At 43.6% G+C, this 22,355-nt stretch overlaps 1 protein-coding gene across 4 annotated transcripts in view; it reads right to left on the minus strand.

Moving 5' to 3' along the window:
• BCL11B (BCL11 transcription factor B) overlaps positions 1-22,050 on the minus strand; it is a 154,468-nt gene extending 132,418 nt beyond the window's left edge. For 2 of the 4 annotated variants that reach the window (XM_066612236.1, XM_066612234.1), the window contains exons 1-2: positions 21,993-22,050; positions 3,314-3,679 (exon numbers count right to left, since the gene is read on the minus strand). In XM_066612236.1, coding sequence (XP_066468333.1) covers positions 3,314-3,679; positions 21,993-22,050 — 424 coding nt within the window. Of the gene's footprint in view, positions 1-3,313; positions 3,683-21,992 lie in introns of all 4 variants that reach the window. The other 2 variants (XM_066612235.1, XM_066612233.1) reach the window with 1 other exon arrangement.
• Between the last annotated feature and the right edge of the window lie 305 nt (positions 22,051-22,355).

Raw genomic sequence — 22,355 nt, forward strand, 5'->3', positions numbered from 1 at the left:
CAAAAATCCTAAACCTAAAACAGAAGGACACTACAAACTACTTCTTTCCCCTACAAATTCAGTCCTAATTTAAGGGATTCCTCTTATTACTGCCATATTTACTGAGGAGTTCCTATCTCATATCAAGAAAAAAAAATCCATTCAAATTAGCCACCTATTTTATATTATCTGGAGTTTCAGAATCTCCTGTGCCGTTTTCATTTGATCTTTGGTTTAGCACTGAAAAAAAATTAAGACCTCCAGTTCTGCACTTTCATTTTTGGAATGATTATTACTGCTATGTTTCTTTTTGTCTATGTGTGAACGGCTTCTTTTACTGAACCCAGCAGATTGGTCATGCCAAAAGTGAAAACATGCTAGAAACAAGCTAAATATCACAACCAACGCAATCTGGTGGGCATGCAGTGTGGGGGGGGGGGGATTTACCAGTTCCATGGCAGATTTGGCAACTAAGTGATAGCTGGGGAATGGGGAATATGCAGATGGAGGGCATCTATATTGAAAAATCCAGCAAGGCAGAGGTACACATAGGCTGGGACAAATTTTGCTTCCCCTAAGCAGGATTTTAGATTTCTTCACAAGAGTGAATGTCAACCACACACATCTTTGCAAGAGAATAAAGTGCGATGGAGAGCACCGTTGCTGTAGGGATCATCCTGCTCTTGGCAAGCTGAGCCACTAAGAAGCAAGCTAGCACCATCCTGGGTTCTGTTTCTTGGTTATATCACAATGTTGGGCTTGTGCACCAACCACATGCAAGCAATTTCACAGGGCAAATATGGAGAAAGGTGGATGACATTGTCCCTTTCGATATCACATAATCTCCTGCAACATCAAGTGATGGTCAAATCCATCCAAGTGATGGCCAAACATGACCAGCAAGTTGTGAGAACACTCAACATCATAGCCAAGGTCCATGACCCACATTATTGTGCAACAACCGCTTGATTGTGTGCAAAGCAGTTGTTGCGGCTTTCTGAAGCCCACACAACTCTGCACTAAAAAAAAAAATTCTACAGTTAAATATTCCAGCATTCAGGTCAACAAATTAGTGCAAATCATCAAATTTGCAGATTTTTACTTATAAGTTTGTGTTTTTTTCTGAACTAGTCATGGGAAGGACAAAACGCTAAGCTCTAATCTAGAACCTGACTCATTACAGGGGAAAAAGAACAGAGAAAAGTGCATACTAAATGAGCAGTCTAATAATACTTTAACGTATGCGGCAACTACTGTCTAATGCGCAAGTATTGTATTTAAAGATTGTAGCCTAAGGGCAGATTCACACAACCACACTCCCTATTCCAGGATGAAGATTTGCCCACCTAACTCAATCCTCTAGGTAATTTTAAGCCTTGGTATGCTTTATTATCTCAGAAGCTATTCAGAACCTGACCTTAATATGGGAGTTTTGGTGTCTCTGTATCTTATGGTCTCACTTTAGAAAGTACTGCCTAAGACAAGCTATCAAGTCTTTCCTTCCAACCAGAAGGGTCAAAACACTCTCAAGAAAAAAAAAAAAAAAAAACTACTGAAGCTAGTGTTCCCTGAAAGCCAAACTCAAAGGCAGAGTAACGCAGGGAACCCAGGCTACCTTCCTAAAATAAATAAATAAATAAATAAGGCAGAAACAAAACTGTGTGTTCCAGTGCTACAGGAAATTCATTCACCTACAGTGTTTGCCCTTATTGTCAAAACAAGTTTTGGTTAGTTTCAGTTTGATCCGAGGCCAGGAGTTTTCAACAGCCGTCCAGTGCTGGCAAACAGTCCTCAGGCGTGTATGCAGCACAAGAAATTTCCTCCAAGCGCCTCACCCAGGTGGATGAAGCACCCTCCCCCATACTGCCCCTGTAAAGAGACTAGGGGTGATCTGCTGAGTTAAGTGCTGGCTGCACATACTGAAGGCTGCCTCAGGGCAGCTTTAACCTACACCTCCAATTTCACCAAGATGTCCAAGCGCTTTAGAAATGAAAGTACAGTCTGCTTGTCAATTTCTGACCTTGGATCGGCCGATACGCCCTTTTCCTACTTGCAAAAACTAATTTCAGGGACAAAGCATTGATAGGGTGCTGTTCTTTTTGCTCCAGACTTGGAAACATTTGGGGCACATCAGCAGCAGCCACTGAGAAGCCTCTTCCAGTCTAACACCACAAACATGATGAGAGCAGTTCTGGTCCAGCTTGGTTTAGGTTCTGTATCACTCTGTCTACAATACAAGTGTAAACCAGTTTTTAATTAAAACCAGTAGTAACTGTGGCGGATCTCTGGCACCAGCAGATTTATGAAGGTGAAAAGAATCCTCTCTTAGACTCGGTCAGGAACAATAACACCCAGGTTTTATCAGGGAGAATCTAAGAAAGTTACACTTGTTTTACATTTGTAGCTAAATATCCCTTTCATTTAGTCAGACTCAAAGTCTTCTTCAAATCCACTCCACACTGCCCCCCTTCCTGAATATGATATTTCTTTTTCTTTGTTTTCTTTCCTTCCCTGCATTACACAGACAGTGAATGCATCTACATTAGTGGTCAAGATGAGCTACCCACGATAATTTAGCCAAGTCTTATCTTCTTACCCTAGTCAAGTCCTGAGTCTCCATTCACACTATAGGCTGGTAGAATTAGATTGCGGGGAACCAACCTCAACCACTTCTCTCATGTTTTCTTGCTAATGCCAGAATACAGTAAGGAGACACTGCTCCTCCTCCGGCAACTTTGTACATTTATTGTCCTAAAGAGAACGTCTCTGAAACCAGGCCTGGTGTTTTGTCTGCAAGGATACTACAAAACGTAGGATTTGAAAGTGAGGTCCAGCACTCTCAGTCCAGACCCCAAGGGGGAGGGAGGGGTCCATGCAACTGACAAATGTTAGGGGGAGGTCAGGTTGCACTATGCAATCCACAGCAAATATGGCACTGGAAATGCCTTTGCAGTGGATGTAGGGAGAGGTACCTGCCTTTCCCCAATATCCTCTCTCTTGTTCCAATGGAGCATAACAGTGGCCAATAGGGGGCACCTGACACTGTCATCTGGACACATCCCATAGCCAACTCTGGTGTTTACCCCTCAAAACAATCAGATGTGCAAAAAGGACTCATGACTCAAGGAGCCTTCCACAGAATAAGATCATCTGAAGCCTACAAGCGAGAGACCGTTCACAGCTTGTTGATAATTCTTTTGCTGGCTCATAATAAAGTTTCACATTCTCAGGACTTTCAAGAAGTTTCTCTCCCATTTTTAACAAAAAAAAAAAAAAAGGAGAGGGAGAGAGAGAGGCTACCACTGCAGTTGACTTAATGTAAAACATGCTGTACCTGCAATGTTCTCCTGCTTGGGGCAAATTCCTTTAGTAGGCGTGAGAAGACGGTCTTCTTCATCGGGTGTGACTTGGATCCCGATTTCCACTGGCTCTGACACTTTCCTGAGCTCGGAGCGTGATGAAGGGGGAGGACTGCTCTTATCCAGGTTCTTTTCGTAGCAGGAACCACCAGCGCCATTGCACTGTTTTCTCTTGTGCTCTATAAAAACCAAGATGTCTCCCAGGGGGAAGTTCATCTGACACTGTCCACAGGTTAATAAGTCGGGGTCTGCTCCGCCCGGTGTAATGCTGAGCCCAACTGGCTCTCCTAGCGCTAGGCTCTCATCTTCGTGGGCGATGGCCGTTTCCACATGGTCAGCCTCTGCTTTATATGGGTAAGCAGAAAAAAAGGTGAGGGTCAGGGAGAAGGGGAAGAAAGAGAAAGAAACAAAAAAAAAAAAGAGGGAGAAGAATTGAGAGCAATTTATTTAAATATTCATATACCCTTGAATTAGAATAGGAATTTTTTAAAGCCTGATATCTTTTATCTATGCCCCTCCCTCCTTGACTCCACTGACTATTTAAATACATTTTGCAACCAAGACTGCCTGTGAAAGAAAACAAGCAGGTATGGCTTTCCTGACTTCTTTCCAACTACCCTGGAGCAATGCACTAGTTACAATAAAGACCTGTTATGACTGCCTTTAGACCCGTAGCCAGAATGATCCGGAAGAGAAAGTGATGGACTTCACCTATGAATTCTACCTAAGCCAGTATTCTTTCTTCCTCTGTAGAATGGAAACAGTACTGACCTAGGGTTGTTGTGAGACAATTTTTTTTCAAAAAGTGTACTTTCTACCTTATATTAATGTGTATTACCCAACATTTCCCAAACTATGGTTTGGGACACACTTGGTGGGTCTGGACCCAATTTCTGGTGGGTCCCACAGATCCTCCATTGAAAACGCAGGTGATGGAAAGATCAGACAACTAATTGCCTCGAGCCCTGAGGCTATTCAAAAATCAGATTGCTGCTAACTGCCCTGCAAAGAGCTGAGCTCCTGCAGTTTGCAAGTTTGTGTAAATATAGGGAGATAAATGTTTGAGCATCTGTTTTATGGTATTTTATTTTTCCCCAAATCAGTCAATGACCAGTAGTGAGGGCAGGTGAAGTCTGGGTAACATAAATAAGCCCATCAAGCCTTGAGGCTATGTTATGAGAAAATAATTGAAGTTTTTCATTTTTTGTTGCAAATAAATAAATACATTTATTTACTTCTAGGTTACCTTCACTGGGCAAAGCGTCTCATAGAGCTAAGTGGGTCCTGACAGGATGTCACTTTAAAAAGTGGGTCCTGGTGCTAAAAAGTTTTGAGAACCACAGAATTAACCATTTTGCAAGGATTGCTCCTCCAGTTGTTTCAGATTCTTAGGCAGACCTTTATATATAAGACCCTAAATCTCATTCCACCCCCTCATACCTTTACAATTTATGTGTTCCTACTGCCCTTCCTGCTAGGCTGGGAACTTGCTTTTTACTGGATACAGCTTAGATCCAAACACCTCCCCCCCCCCAGCCAGTTGGTCATGAAAGAGCTGCTTATACAGGATTGGGACAAAAAAAAAATAGTGACAGGGTTGAGAGAAAGCAACTCAAGCAAAGAATAAGTACTACAGTGAACTTCAAAAGTTTTGGACAGTTTTGGCTGTGTGTGCTGCAGTAAACCAAAGACGACAACTTGGTTGTTGCCTTAGGCAGCTCAAGGATGCACAGTTTATCATGCAGTTTGAATGTACATAGGATGCCACCCTTTCTACTGAGTCAGACCATTGGTCTATATAGCCCAGTGTTGCCTATTCTGAATCCCGGCAGGGCTCCAAGGCTTCAGAAGGAGGGCCTTTCCAGCTCTACCACTTTACCAGGCAGATATCACTCTCTAAAGTTACCATGATTGAATGTTACTACGAGCATTGAGCTTCTGCAACCCCCTTCACACCTGTAAGCAAAAAGAGGAAATTTGTAGCTTCCAGTGCTGAATGAATCCTGGTTTGATATCCTGGCTTGTTTGCAAGCTTGGGCTAGAAGAAGTCAAGATTAGCTGGATTCAGACACCACAAGGAATCTGTTGAAATCAGGTTTAAACCAAGTTGCAGATTTCCCCTTCATGCTTACAATGGAGGGATGAAGCACGTAAGTCTGAGCTGGTGGTAGCGTAATGCGAAAACATGGTTTAATCATAGTTTTATTGTGACGCCTGAACCAATACTTTAACTGGATGTGCCAGGGTCAGAACTGGGAACCTCCTAAATGCAAAGCATGAATTTGTTTACAGAGCCATTATGGTCCCTCCCCATAATATCCCCAGGATATTATGTATCCCGAGAGAATAACAAACTCATTGGATGCATAGTAACCATCTTATGTTAAGGCTGTTTGAGCTTCCTGTTGCTTCACCGCACAGGGCAGAGGGCAGCCATATAGTCTCCATTAATAGCTGTTTGGGCCTCATGGCAGGAGGAACCCCCAGGCAAAGAATCCTTGCATCACTTCTACCAGGAAGATGGCAAGAACATTGCCTGAAATTTGCTTCTCCTCATAGGGCAAGCCCAACTCAGAACAAGTCCCTGCAACCATAAGTATACACAACCTCTAGACAAGTAACAATTGCAGGACTAGGTTGCTGGGCTTGCCCTGAGCAGGAAGAGTCTCTCCCAAACCCCAAAACATGCCGGACCAAACCAGTGGAGATAAAGGCGAGATAAGCAACTGCTTCTGCTCTTCAGTGGCTGTGACTGAGGCAACTTGGCTGCACTCCTCTGGAGAAGAGACAGAGACAACTTGTCCCACCCAAGTCAAGCCACCCAAGTACTTCCCCTGTATTTTTCCCTTTTCACTGGGCAAAGAGGCTCTGTTTAGAGTATGGTTCTCTTGGGTTTAACACCGGGGAAAAAACTCTCCCTGTTCTTACTGGCATGTGAACCCTTTTAGAACAGAGAACCATCTTCAGGGAACCATCTTTAGAACAGGGAGCCATGCACAACTCAGGCTGCATAATGGCATTCCATCCCCACCATCCTTGGTCCACAATAGAGATGAAAATACATGCATCAAATATGGTCTCTGGCTGCTACAGAGATGTTGGCTGACACTTAATGCTCATATTCAGAGTACTGTGGGACTCGTGCAAGGTTGTGCACACTGCTGTATGAAATGCAGCTATCTATCGAGTGCTTTGCATGCAGGGGCTTCTGCACAGGTTTGCACATGAGATGCTTTGTGAATTACTGGTTTTCTGGAGGCCAGTCTCACCACCACAACCACCAAACACACCAACATTTTGCGTACTGAACTCAGTAAGTTGATCCAACTGCGGAAGCCAATTTCTGCATTCAAATTCTATTCTTTGTACTGTATGGAAGAATCAAGTATGAGACGCTTTATTTTCTCCACATACCCCGAATCTCAGCTCTACACAAACTTAGTACAAGTAAGTCTGTGTAGAATCGCAGGCAGGTGACATTGTTTTCAGGTCTTACAGTTCTTAGCAGTACGCAGGTTGTTATCAAGTGTGTTCCTGTTGGGTGGTGATCATGCCCCGTATATACTGTCATCTCTTTTGCAATAGGGGCTGCCTGCACCCAAACTGTAGCAACACCAACCCCTCCTTTCCTTCCTTTATTTTAAATAATCTGCATGCAACCCTATTGGCTGTGGAATAAGATCTCGAACAAACAGCCAAGCAACAACTTTTAAGCAACCAAAAATGCAAATAAATAAAAAATGAAAAAATCAAAATACACACCGAGAACAACATCAAAAAAAGTATATGTAGTTCAGTTCACATTCACGTTATATTTGGGAGTAGTTCCACTGAACTCAGTTGAATTTACGGCTAAGGAACCGTGCATTAGAACTCAGTTTCTTAACTTTATCAAAATATTTTGAGATGCTGAAAATTTTGAAGCAATTTCTCCAAGGAAAAGCTCTTTTCCAGATTCACATTCACAGCACGCTTTCCATTGTTTAAAAGCTCCACAAAACCTCATTTATAAGCAGTCTGGAGAAAAGTTCAAAATATTTATAAAGGATCGGATCTGATAAAATGATCTTTTACACATGGAGTCATACTGAAATGAGGCTTTTTGACATCCCTCCAAGAATCTGAATTACCAGGAATTTGGGACAACCCAGGATTGCTTGAGACAGCGATGTACTCCAAAGCAGTTAATTCACAGGCCTCTCTGTATAGTGAATGCTTTTTTATTTTTTGTATTTAAATACAAAATACCACAGCCTAATTGAAAAACCACACGAAACATGGTCTTCAATCAGGCACAATTCCCATTGGCTGGCAGGGTTTTACTTTGAACAAAAATTTTATCATTTGGCCAGATCAATACACAGAGAACTAACAGCATGTAAATAAAAGAGATGAGCCACTGAAGTTTTATCAGGAGAAGGGAGTAGTAAACTCTGCAGGGGGGGGAAAAAACCGAACACATGGAAATACTGGCATTGGTGATTTGTTTCCGAATTTCCTGGATATCTAAAAGCAGCAGGGCAATGTAATACGTTTGTCGTCATCCTGTATTGCAGTCGATAAACTGTGGAGGAATGTTGGCCATTTAAAAAAAGTGCGGTAAACTTCAATTTTTTTAACCCATTTCTGCCCAGCCCACAGGTGTACGCATTTTATCTCTGTTGCATATATGCAACATTGGGCAGAAATGGCTTAAAGAATTTACTATCCAATTGTGAGGCTTATTTCACAGTTTCAGTCAGAGAATTATTTGGAAGTCGTAGTGTATCTAGCGTCTCTCTCCAAAAGGAAGCACTAATTAGTATATGAATCATACCATCCCTGTCCACTAAGTACATGCATTATGTAAGAAAAAGGAGCGTATCAGAACCGAGTGCTTGTTATAGTCACCGCAGTTCAGATTAGGCCTACATTACGACTCCTTACAGTCAGCGGAGATGCATGAGCAAAAAGGGACCTACAGCAAAGAAGATGCACACACAAAAGCTTTGAGTTTCCTGTACTTACTTGTAGCCAAATTAATCCACTAGGTAACTCAACTCTAGGCACAAAGTACGGTGTATGTGAAACCCATTAATTACTTCTCCCCCCCACACACACACACTCTTTCCTCTAAGTTTACTTTAAAAGCAGTCAGTAGACAATGCAACGTAATTAATTTACCAATTTATTTTATGAAAAGACGCTTTGCCATCGTGAAAATGTAATCATAACCCTAGCGCTGAGCGGGAAGTGAGTGGATTTCAGTGCGAACAGTTTGTCACAATGCAAAAGGTAATTATTTAGTGCTTCTGTTCGCTTTAATGATCTAACATTGAGCAATACTGTTTATATTGAAGAGAGCTTGCACCTTTAATTACCAATTACATATACATAATTTTAGAGCTAAAAGGGAAAGGGAAAAAAAAATACAAGTGCTGTGAAAAGACTCCTTTAGACAACATGTGCACCATTTCTGGAAGAGAATTCCTATTAGGTGGGAGCAGCATGTCAAAATATTAAAACACACAAGCACAAAGGGAGATAAGGTAAAAGAGCTGGAAGAGGCAAAGTAAGTAGCATGGCTGTGGAGTCAAGGTACATAAGAAGCATGGAAAGGGGAGGAGGGATGAAGGAGAAATACCAAAAAAAAGCCTTTTAGCGAGCTCCTGCAACCGTCTTGCATTAAAGTTACCTAGATATGCATCTCAAATTACAGTGTGCTTAACTATGGCATATGTACTGTTACGGTTTTGCATGTGTGTGTGTGTGTGTGTGTGTGTGTGTGTGTGTGTTTAATCCTTTATTATCTTTTCGATATAGGAGATATTTTTGTCTCCAGGAAAAGAACAAGGGAGGGGAAAAAAAAATAGGAAGAAGACAAGTGAAGAAAAAAAAAACTGTGACACTTTCTAAGCTCCTAGGCCCTGTCTGTGTAGAAATTCCAAAATCTCCTTCAGTTGTCAGCAAACTGAATTGTTCAAAATTTTCTTTTCATTTCTCTAACTAATCGTTTAAGTCGCCTCGGAAGGATTAAAAGAAAAAGGAAAAAAAACACAGTTCCCCCATTTTGCAAGATGGGCCGGGGATCAAAAGTTATTAAGCCCACCAGTTTCCATGCTTTATCTACCCAAGTTGGCATCTTGCATTACGATGGTCTCAGTAGCGTTTGACCGTAATTAGTTAAGTCCGCGTGTGCCCATTCATATGGAATCCTCTCTTCCCCCTCTGCCCCCACCCAAGCAGACTGCAATGGCATTTTTTTTTAATAACATCTGGTATCCTTTTCATTCTTTGGCAGTCTTCACATTTGAGGAAATCAGCTTTACATTTTCTCCCTCACAAAGCCCTCTCAAATGATAGCCGCTGGTTGCTCAAGAATCAAGAAAAGTTTTTTTTTTGGAAGCTATTTTAATTCCAATTTCCATTTAATAGCTCATTACGAAAGTCAAGCTGATCAACTAACTGTGGCATAAATTATCTGAAGCTATAGTCCATAACCTGCTCACCCCAGAGCAGGTCTATTTCCCTTATATGAGATATTTTATCTAGAGGAAATAGTTTCTGGATGGTACCTTTCCTCATCAACAGCTCACCTGTCCTCATTTTAAAAAGCCTGACCATCTATTTCATGGAAATAGGTGGAAAGTCAATACTGTACATCTTTGCATGTTCCTGTAGCGAAATTGGCGATCTAAGCTCATTTTTGTTTTAAAGGCCTTTCTTCCGCAACCTCATTAAGCCACCCCCAAAAAGGCTACATTCAGAGAGCAGACATAAAAATGAGGCCATCAAGGAAAGAAAAGGGGCCCAAAAAAAAAAAAAAGCCAGATACTGCTACTGGGAAACTGGTATTTGGGGCAAATGGGCTTACGCAAGAGCAACAGTAGTTTTTGCCCAAAGCCAACCTAATGTGTGATGTTCAGACATGGTACCCCACAGTTTTCAGATGGACTGAGCTGAGCAGGCTTAAGTCTGACTTCTCAGGGCTACGTTCATGAATTCAGGAGTCTCCTGAATTCATGATGTTGGGACTCCAACATGTTCACTGAAAGAAAGGACAGGGTTTTCTTCACAAACGCGTTGGGGTTTAAGCCAGCTTTCTTTGGCTTCTCAGACGGACTCAAATGACACCCAAGCTCACTGTGCCTGAACGTATCCTCTAAAGTCAATACTCAATGACGGTTCCCAGACCCTAGACCTAGGGCCCAATGTAGTGGCCCTACATGCACAAGGCCAGATCCATTATTTCTTTTCTGAATGCTACTATGACGACGTCTTCTATTAACAGAACTATTTAATTTTGGAAAAAAGCACACACAAATACATGTACAACATTGTCACCAAATACACACACACACCAGTAGCCCACACTGCCCCCAGGTGCTATGAAGCTAAAAGAAATGTTCCACATGAGGATCTGAGCAGGCCTCTGCTGGAATGGGGGGGGGGGGGCTCTAAAGCCTGCCTATCACACAATCCCTCCTCGTCTTCCTCAACAATTCCTTGCAAAATGGATGGTCATCTCTGACACGATGCCAGTTCCCAAAAGCCTCCCATTCCATTTGATTGAAACAGGTTGCCCTTTCAGCAGCCTAATGAAGAATTAAGCATTGGTTCTACAAACCAGCACTCTTTTGAGGGCGGAAACACCATCATAGTTTTTCTCGTTATGTACAGTCGGACCAGGACAGGATGTAGAGAATCACATGCAACCAGCATCGAACGTTACAAGTTTCAAATCTCTTTCGCAGGGAAAGAATTTGTTTAGAAGGACTACTGAGCAAAACCCAAGGAACCATGGAGGTCAGATGGAAATATCTCCCTTTGGTTCCTTGAAATCAAGCTTCTTCAAACCATTTTGCATGTCCCAGCAAGTCTGCCACTGACCATACATTCAACAGGGAACTACAGTCAATCAAGTCGCACTGACAGGTCTACCTGTTCTATAAACGTGCTGGTTGCCTTCACGTTTTGAGGTGCCTCCCTTTAAAATAGAAGGTGTTGGCTACCCTCTTTAAGGGTCATGTTTCATTTCAAAATATGTCAATCATACTCATGGGACAAAAATATAAATGGGAAAAAAACGATAACTACGTGCTCTCTCATTATCCCCCTTTCATTTTGTCACGGGGGGGGGAACAAATGTTTCTCCAGAAATGGGCAGAACAATTGATCGTTTGGGCCGTCACTGTCTTCCTGCTGCCTAAGATTGCTGCCTAAGAATCTTGCCTCCGTCCAGGTTCTGTGCAAACTCATAAAGATGCAAGAGAGGCCAGCAGCCGACGAAAATAAATACAGAGGTGCTAGCGGGTGCTGCCATCGCCATGGGTACTGTGAAGTTGGTTACCATGTAAATCTCTTCACCGATCCAGATGAACAGACTGCAGATTAACCAGATCTGACTGCGTTTTGTAATGATGAACTGATGAATCATGCAGCATTTGCCAGCTGCACACCCTCTACAGGGAAATCCGAACTTCAAAAGGTATGGCAGGCAGAATCTCCTGCTCCTGACCCATGTGAGGAACTCCTCCTTTTTGTTCCTGGCATCTCCCAGGCTGCTAGATCCAGAATTCTGAAATCTCAGTGGTGTCCACAAAACCAGAAGCCCTACTGCTAAAAAGCTTTACCGGATTGCCCTCGGAGGGAATGGCTTTCATCTTAAGGTGCTGCCCACACAGCCATGTTTTAAAATGGCGCTGTGACTCCATCAGCATTTATCTCCCTCCACATACACACAATCCCTTCAGAATTATACTGTTGTCCCTAAGAAAACAACTCAGGTCAGCCATGCTGTGATCATTCTGAAGACATCTCTAGCTTAAAAGTTTTCTGTGCAATGCATTCTGTATCTGCTAGCTATTCCACCTGCACCCATGTTTAGCCTCCAATTTCCTCTCAAGCTGGGAAGTATCATGTTTAGAGATGCTTACTGTGTCTAAACCACTAAGAGTCTAGCTCAGTTCATGTTTTAGGTATACACTTTAGGTGCCATCACTTCCATTTTGCAAACATTTGGGCCATGGAAAATAAACTCAAGAGAAAGGGGAAAGGGCACCCTGCACAAATAAAAATGGAGGCAGAGGGACAAAAGGTATTGCAGCACAATGGTGTAAACAATAGTCGCTCAGGATTGCTTATCCCAGGCGGTAGATCATGTTCAGAAAACAGCAGGTGTATCAGCAGGTCCACAAAAGCCCTACTAACTTGTGTGTGGTAGCTCCAAGATCATTTTCAAATGAGAAACATAAATTGGTTTATAGCAGCCTTATAAATAGTTTCCTGATCACCGGCAACTGACCAAAGTATACATGGCCAGACACATACCTGTGCATAACCTATTTCTATGGGCCAGTTGATTTTGCAGACCGACTGCAGAAAGCCTGCACTGGCTAGAATGTACATTTAGTTTCTCTCCCATGTTCTGCCTTGTGCCAACATGTGGCACAAAGTTGAGCATATGAGAACTCAAATGCACTTTTTTTTTTTTTTTGCAAGACTAGGGAGCTCTAAGAAAGGAAGAAGATAGTTCAGTCTCCATGACCTGTTCATCCTCTAGTCTTGCTTGCTAAAGCTGTGACTTACAGGTGCCAATCACTTCTAGCTGTGCCTATCGCTCCACAATGTAGGTTTTCCAGCACATTTGCCTGGGTTCAGTATTGGGCTGCCTTGCAAAGACTACCGATCAAGCTTTAGATGCTAATGGCTTCCAATAACTACAGAAAGCACTGTTAAGATTTTTCAAATGGAGAACTTGGATTTGCTCGTTCAGATTAAATGCATTTGCAAAGGGCACCGCTGTGAGTTTCAGCATTCCCTAGTAAACCTACAGGGTCATATACCTTTTGCAGAACTAGTCTATACATTAGAACACTGATTGCTACCATCTCTCTCTGTCTCTCTCTGTCTCTCTCACACACACACACACACACACACACACACACAAAGATGGAGTGAAATGAGCTAAGAACAAGGTAAAAATAAATGTCCAGCATTTTCCCACATAAACATAAATCTTAAAGTCCCCTGACCTCATTAACGACACTTAACATCTAACAAAATGGCTGGTCTAATTGCATGAAATGGGGGTCACCTACAGCATCTGGTACACCCAGGAGAACCCCAGCACTCCTCTCTACATTTCCACTCTGAGAATTTCCTCTGCCCTTATTTAAATCCAAAGCTGTGTACGTACAACGTTAACAGAACAAGGGTGATGTATGTTTTGCTAAATAAACTAGTTGCTTGGAGTGCAGAGGGGGAAAGGAAGAGAAAGATTTATTGCAATTGAGAGGCTAAAATGCATAGGTTCTTGTATAGACCACGAAAGCTGTAAATCTTCACAGATAAATCAAGGATTGAGATGATGTGATACAAAAGCTTTCTTTGTTCCTGTGTGAATAGATTTGTTTTAGTTAAAACTAAATAGAAAAAGGAGGGGGGAAATGGATACTCCAAGAGAAGGAGGAGTGCACATGAGTAAGTTGAATTCCTATACTTCTTGCTGTACTGAAACAGGCTAGCTATAGATTCGAGGCAATATATGAACAAGTGAGAAAAAGCCAAATAAAAAAAATCAGTGTATTTGATTTCTGTTGCGGATTGAAACACAGGTGGAACCTTTGTCAAATTTCTGTCTCAAAAGACAGATTCAGGGGGATTGTAAATCACCACCGCACTCACACCAAAACTCTGTGGGCCTATTTTTCAAGTTTCACAGAAAGGGGGGTGTTCGACACTCAAACGGATTTGGTCGGTTTATTCCAGCGTCATAAAAAACAAACCAAAAAAAGAAGTGGAGGTGACTTTGTGCAAACAATTCCTCTCTATTTATTCCTCCTGTAACATAATTCTCTCTCCCTCTCTCACCCTCGCAGACACACACAGACATGCATGCACATTATCCCGCCCCCCCCCCCAGCAGCTTCCAAGCCCACAAAACACAGATCATTAGCTCTGATCACAAAAATGAAATCAATTATTTGCATTTGGGGCAAAAGTCTTGCCTACGCAAAAATAAATAAATAAAGCTCCCATCAGCCCCAGTGAATGCTGTACCATTATTCAAATCCCCAAACTGGTGTTACTTCTGCCCCAAAATGATGTTCTTCTAAGCTGGCTGCCACCACAGCACCTGCCTTCTCCTCCCTCCCTCCTTCCCTCCCTCGCGCATGTCTCTGCTGCATGAACTGTGTTCTCTTTTTCGCTTGTTTTCAAAAAAAACCTACTTTAGATACACACGCATACCGTACTGCATATACTGTATATATATTCTCTGGGAAGAATGGGGAAGGGGAGTTAGAAATGCCCTGCTACTTAGGAGTCCCCTGCAAATAGCTCCTCACTGGCAGCTTCTCATTTCCCCAAGCAAGGAGGGAGGCAGTGGACAAACCTGACTGATGCTGAGAAGCTGTAACTTACTGTGAATACACAACCGCCTTCGAGGCTGATAACTGAGGGTGGAAAAGGACCGCTTTGGGACTGCATGAGGACATTTTATGAAAGTAAATAAGCAGAAAAGGAGGAAGGTGTCACTATAACAGCCGCTGGAAGAATCACACATTTATCCGTGGTGCCCACTCTCCGTTAGCTCTGAAGATGTACGCAACAAGCATTATTATCATGCACACAAGTTGAGTGCCACAGAAGTCCTGAGCATGTACAACTGCATGCAGGACTGTTCAGTTCTCCTATTTTCCCAGAGTTCTCAAGACCCACTGAAATGAATGGGAGCTGCTCTACAGCTCAGTGGTGGGTTGTACCCTCTGATGCCTATAGAAGAGTGCTTGTGATTATTTTTCTGGCATTGCTTAACTTCAAGAGAATTTTTTACGGCCCCTCAAGAAGCCCCTTCTTTTCCTGTCCGATCTCATTCATCTCTTCAGCTTTAATTTCAGCAATTTCTTCCCCTTCCCGCAAAAAAAGGGTTTGCGCTTATGTAAAACCCCCGCAAAAGGAGATAAGCCAAAGAGGAAGAAATATTGTTTTTGAAAGACAATAAGACTGCAGGTTAAATACAGTGAAAGGTTTAGTAAGAAAACCTGTTGAGATCTTGCTTTTCTATCAGATACAGAAATAGGTAACGATAGAAAAGTTTTAAGTGCTGAGATTGAAGCACTGTTACTGACCAAGTTAGAGGTTTCTATAACAAAGATTTTTTTCCCCCCAAAATGTGAGGAGGGGGAGAGCTTAGTATTCTGAGCTTTTCTGATCATTTCATTTTTCACATTACCCAAATGAACTGCCCATTGACTATAAGCTTGCAACTGGATGGGGATCCTAAATGAAGCCGAGAAATTATGTGATAAATGGCAGGCCCTGTCCAGTGGAGAGCGAAGCCTTGTCGGACCTCATTTAATTCTCTTTCAAGCTCAAATGGAGCTCCCCACTCTGTCCACCTATATATTTTGCCCTAAAATGAGATGGAATCTGTAAAAGAGTTAGCCATACTACAGCTTGACATACGTTTTCATAAACGTCCCTTTTTAGCATTTTCAGAAAAAGCAGCTCTCTCTCTCTCTCTCTCTCTCTCTCTGATATGACATACAACCCAATGATGTACCACTCTAGCAAGGTGAATCCAAGTAATGGGAACACTGATAAGTATAGACACACGAAACTTGCATGTATGTGTGGGGGTTGTGCATGGATTTTTATTTCTTTCTTCAAGGAAAATGCCTCTGTTCATTTATTATTCTCAGAAAGAGGGCATGCTAAAAGGATTAAGAGGTAACCCGGACAATGTACTGTACGTATGTACATATTAAATACATTATGTATTTCTTCTACATACTGGGCACATTTTGAACACTTTGCCCCTTCATTGCAGCACATAATTCTGGGACACTTCCGATAATTATTTTTCTACCTTACTGCATGCTCATCCGAATACATATTCATGGTAGAAAAATCTATGTGTCCCTAAACTGATTTTCACAAGCACAGCCTACACTAGTGCACAGACAGTGAAGGATCTGATTTCACTGAATCTTCAGCACAATAAATACTTATTCAAGTGGATTATTTTGTTAACTGTTCATCTGGTAGATCTGTGTATATGTACATAGACATACGCACAAAGAGAGAGAGCAGATAAATCTCTGTGAGTACTAATTTGAACTCAGACACACCTCACTAGTAAATGCATAGCTTTTGAAGGATTTAATTGTGTAGGTTCATCTCTGCTATTCTCAACATACATCTCTATTCCTCTTAGTAATTCTTTCATTGATTGTGTGTCTACATAAATACCCTATATACAAAAGACAGAAGGGGAGAAAAGGTACATGTTCACACCCTGGAGGATCGTGTTTTCTTAAGGACTTAGTTTGACTCACTTTTTATTACGGTGCTTAATTATTGTATTTATACATGCCACTGTAGCAATCTTTAAAGCTCAAGATGCACCAATCTAAACCTACACAGAAGATGAATTAATCACCGTATGCACATATGTTTCCATATGTGTGCATGAGCCTATCCTTCGCTCACAGCTAATCCAACAACGCGGGACTAAGAAAGCAAAGATGAGCTGTTGACCGTAAAAGACACCTAAAAAAACTAATTTTAATTAAAGGCATCTATCTTGCCAGAGCCACTTAATCAGTCATAATTTGCTTAGAAAATAGATTTATCTAGTTTGCAATCTCTCTCATCTTGTACCATATAGATCTCGGCATGAAAATCAATACCACAACTTTACACCTAAAACATTTTGCAGCATTAGAAACTGACTGGCTTCTACCTATCATTTCCTTGCCCCCTATGGGTGCTGGGAACCTGAATCATCCAAGAGATAGGCTATGAGCGCCCCCTAGCCGTCATGAGAAGCCACTGAGCACCACAAGGCGCAAATGTGACTTGCAATTCAGCTGAAAGCTAGCAAAGTTTATTTTGGAAAGTATTTTGTATCAACAAACAAGAGGGTGCAGGACAATCTAGATAGGAAATGTAAAAGGGGAAAGTCAAGCTTTTGTGCAAGATGTTTTAAACAAATGGATCAAGCCTCAGCAGCTAGTTCTGATAAGGACGGCAGAATAGGTGTCAACGGGAGTCAGTGACATTGATAATTTGGCCTCCTTTACCTAAACCGCATGCATTCAAGTCATCGGTCTTGTTTCAAGCACAGCAAGACAGTCCTTTGTTCAACACACACCACAATACATTTGATGCCAGATAAGGACCACACACACACACACACACACACACACACACACACACACACACAGAAAATCAAGTCTGTCTATTGAACACAAACACATGGCTAAAAAAAAAAGAATCTTTAGCCAGTCTTACTAAACTGCTTCAAGAAGCTTGACAAAATATTCTCTGCTGTGTTTGCCTACCAAGGGAAAGCAAAGCTGTTTCATAGCCTCTCAGTCATTCCCAAAACAGTTTCTTATGCTAAGCAAATTGAACCACTCAATGAAAGCACAAAAGTGGGCAGAACACGAAGAAGTGTCCAACGGGGGGGGGGGGGAGAGAGAGGCGATAGAGTGGAGAGGCTGCATTGTTTTCAAAAGCAGGAGTAGTTTTAGAAGCTACAATTTTAAGTAAAATGGAAGATGCATGACCCCAACCAAATACAGTTAACAGGGAATACAATCTTTTCGAAGTCCCTTCTAAAGGCTGCCTGTAACACCTGCCTTGACTGTGTGTGTACAGCCCTCCAGGTACGCCAAAAAATTTCAGCCATCTCTACAGATGTCTTCCTAAGCTAATTTTTAGTTACACCTTGGAGGTTGTGTGCGACTGCGCCTGTCAGGCCCTGGACTCTCTTTGAATGGCAGAAAACCTTTGACTAAAAGAAATCTTGAAAACTCAAAACAAATGTTAAAAGGAGTGTTTTTGCTCAACTGAGATCCTGTGGACACAGTGGGAATCACCGGGGGTCAGATTAGAAATCCTTGCAAGTCACCTGTTGACAAAGGACTTCAGAAGTATTATTATCTCATATTTTTATCCAGGAATGCCTAGTGTTTGTCTCAATCGTTTCTCAAGAAGTTCCTTTAGGTGGGTTTAACACTGTTTTATGAATGAAGGTCTCTTGCTGGTAGAAGAAGGTTGTTTTCTTTCTGTTCCAGCATCTCCTGCCATCTCTGAATTGCAAAACTGAGCACTCAAGCCTCCCAGTTCTAGCTGGTAGGGAGAAAAGCTATTAAAGTAGAAAACCTGTTGTGAACATCCAGCCAGTGTTATCATCTTTCACACGGAAAGAACCTAGAACATCTCTGGCTGGGCTTCAACAGAGATCTCATTTTCACTTTCTAAATTGTTACGTAATTTGCTATATTTTCACAGTAAAGACATTACTGGAGACAAAAACCCAATGTGTTCATTCATCAGCTCTTAATCTATCCCAAGGAGGGCAGGGATACATTTGGAAAGAGGTGTAGAAGCCACAAGAGCCTACCTCTAAACAGAAAGGACATACCACAACAATACAGTAAGAGGGCAGTTACTTTAACCCATAACAAACCTGGCAGTGGACTGGATCTATACTATCCTTGGCTACTTACTTGGAAATAAGCCCCACTGAACTCAGTGGGACTTACTTCAGAATAAACATAGACAGGCTGATCAGACTGTCAATATCTGGCCCTCGAACACTCACACACTCCCTGTTTGTTTGTCATTGAGCACGGCAGCAGTTATTTCAGCCTCTATAAGGGCAGAAATCTAATCAACCCTAATGAAGGGGGGATGAGAATTAAACCTGTTCTCCCTACCCTGCAACTCACCCTATCCCACCTAGCTGTGTGCCCTGAAATGCGATGCAATTTTTTCTGACAAGTGCTTGACAGTGAACCATCAAATAGCTGCAGATCGCAGAAAACAACATCAGGTTCATTGAAGAGTGTGTTGGGTGGGGAGGAAGAAGAAGAAGAGATTTCATATATATTTATATATTGGGTTCTTCTTGCTTGTGCTTCTTGTCAAACTTATCCGGATTTCTCCCTTTCTTTCTTTTTTTCTTTAAAAAAACAAAAAAAAAAACAACACCAAGGCTCCTCTTTAATAATTTCTAAGTCCTTCCTGGAAGCTGGTCCAACTATTCTACCCCCTGCCTGGTGAAAGCTATCTTTGCACAACTCTGTAGCTCAAACGTGGACAGGCATTTCTTTATCTTTCCCCCCTAATTCCACACACACACACACACAATTTTGCCCATCACCTCTCTGGTTATTATCTTTCTTTTTCCCTGCACAGTTCAAGAGGCCACCCTTGATGTCTCTTATAGTCCCTCCAGATGGAAGGATAAATGAAAGAACTGGGGAGAGAAGGGGGTTACTGGCTTGCAGGTTCTTGCTCTATGCCATGCCAGCCTACAACTTCTATCACCATTAAGTCAGCCTACACAGCCAGATCCTGGAGGAATCCTTCTATTGCATCCAGCACCCCAAATCATTCACTTTTCATCTTCACAATACAAAAGCAGGGGGGGGAGGGAGGGAGCTGCTTTTCATCAAGTCCCCCTAACTACCCTCATCCCCCAAAGATGACTGGAGGCAACAAGATTTTGGAAGCCTGCTTCTTGCTGCTAGGGTTATCATGCCACCTTTTCCCTATTCTCCCATCACAAAAGCCAAACTGCACTTGCAAAGCCATGCAGAAAACAAAGGTTCAAGTTACATGAAATGATCTGGATTTATATCTCTCAGTGCCTCTCCCCCCCCCCCTTTTCCCCAAAGCAAATTTACAACTGGCTGGGATTCCTAAGCCAAAAAATATATAAGAAAAATGCACTTTGCCCAAAAGGTGTCAAGGGTTAGATTGGTCTAGTTTGGTGGGTTAAAAAAAAAAAATCCACTTTATTTGATGGTTCAGCAGAGTGGTCCAACTCCCCCTTGCCAAAAACAGTGCTCAAAATCAATTAAAAGGCCAATACCAGATGCATCTTCATTGGGGTTGTAGCCAGTTAATAAAAGGGGGGGTCAAGAAAGAGGGGGGCAGAAAAGGAGGGGGAAAAAACTAAGGGGGGGGGAGAATCAGCCACAAGGATGCCATCCCAGCATCACTCGCCTAGCAATATAATTCCAATGTATTCTTACAAACAGCATCTTTTTTGATCAGCTGTAACAAAGAATGAAGAAGAGAGAGAGAAGGGGACCGCTGTCACCAAATGCTGCTGGCAGATGGCTGCTAGTCTTAGGGGGTTTTTTTTTTTGGGGGGGGGGGGAGATGCAGGGCTACATTTATTTATTATTTATTTATTTATTTAAATTTCTGGTAAAAATTTAACATCAATATTCTATTCCTTTTTTTCCCCAGCATCTCTCCCATTGCCCCCCCCCCCAGCTCCCTCCCTGCCGCCACCACCTCGCTTAGCTCCATGCGCTCAAGGGCTGCTTTGCCCAGCTTGCAAGGGGAGGGCAGCTGTTCTTTTGGGGGGGGGTCTGTTTGGGCTGCGATCTGGCTTTTACTTCTCTCCCCCTCCCAAACCCTTTGCAAGCACTGCACCGGGTAGCTGTCCTTGTTTATCTCTGCTGTCCCTTCATTGCACCTGGCCTCCCAAGAGCAGCCCAGGCTTGCAAGGAAGCTTTGCAAGGGTGCAGGGCAAAAATCTCCCAGAGGTTGCCGGCTTGCTGGGGTTGCATTGCGAGGCAACCCCAAAGTGAACTCGGGGATCTTGCATCGTCTCTCTTTCCTGCTCCCCCCCTCCCAATCTGCAGGGCCGGAGGCTTTGCAAATAGAAGCTCAACTAAGGCAAACCGACTCCCGGGGAGCTCCTGCACATGCAACTCCGGCCCCCCTTCCCAGTTCTGGATCACTTCTTGCGCCCCCTCCCCAATTTGCCTGGAGGCTGTTTTGGGGGGTGTCCCCCCCTCCAGCGCCTCCCGCTCTTGCAAAAGTGCCTCCTGCAAACTGCGCTCAATCTCCCTTCCTGAGCAGGATCGTAAGACACCCCCCCCCCCACTGCTCTCCGTTTCACACGCTTCTCCCCCCCCCCGCCCTCCGTTTCGGAGAGAGCGAGGTAGAGACACGCGAGCAAGCACACGCCTGGCTGCGGAGCCTGGGAGGGGGATCGCCTGGCTGCCCGGCTACCTGCAAGCTGACACCCCCCCTCACCCACCCCCAGCCTGGTGCTGGCTGACCGAGCGCGGCTTCCCTAACCCCAGCCTCTCGCCTTCCAGCGCCCCACTCCTCCTCCCCTCCACGCCGGCCTGGCCGCTCCATCCCTGGCCCAGGCAGGCGTCCTCTCCATGTGGTTCCCATTAAGCGCGCCCCCCCCCTCCAGCCACCTCTCTTTCCCCGGCTGCTGCTGCTCTGATCTGCTGGCCAACTTTGGACCAAGCGGCCAGCCCCCCACTCCAGATTCTCCAGCCAGCCAGGGTCTCGCCTCCCCCCTCCAAGCCCCCCATCACTCCCTCCGGAGCCGGTTTCGCAGCCTCCCCGGTTACGTCCACGCGCTGCCTGCACATTCAAGGCAAACTTTGCCTGCTTCCCCCTGCCCATCTCCCCCCCCCCGTCCTGCCAACCAGCCAGCCAGCCAGCCACACGCACCCACCGCCGCCCTCCCTCCTTGCCTAACTCGGGCAGACCCTCCAGCGTGTCTCCCCATCTCTCCGCTGGTCAGCTCCACAAGGCACCCCCCGATCCCCCCTCCAGCCGCCCCAGCGCGTCCACTCCTCCTCCCCAGACTTTCCGGCTTGCAGGCGAGTGACAACTTACGCGTGATAATCTCCCTTTGTGATAAGTGCTGCGGGTTCCCCTGCTTGCGACGGGACATTGCCCTGGCATTTACACGGTCATCGCCCGGAGAGCTGGACTTGGGTAGGGGGGGCTGGGTTGGAGGAGGGGGGAGCGGTCTTCTTCCTCTTCTTCCTCCTCCTCCTCCTCTTCTTTTATTTTCTTCTTGGATCTCTTCTTTTTAAAAAAAGCACACACTATTTTTAAAAAACTCTTTTTCCCCCCCTTGGAGCACTCAAGAGATTCTGCCTTCAATTAAAAAATCATCTTCAAAAAAAAAGGAGGGGGGAAGAAGAAGGCTGATTTTATTTTCTCAAGACCACTGTCTTTTCCTCTTTTTTTCTC

This window comes from Tiliqua scincoides, chromosome 1 (genome assembly GCF_035046505.1).
Source record: "Tiliqua scincoides isolate rTilSci1 chromosome 1, rTilSci1.hap2, whole genome shotgun sequence".
NCBI lineage: Eukaryota > Metazoa > Chordata > Lepidosauria > Squamata > Scincidae > Tiliqua > Tiliqua scincoides.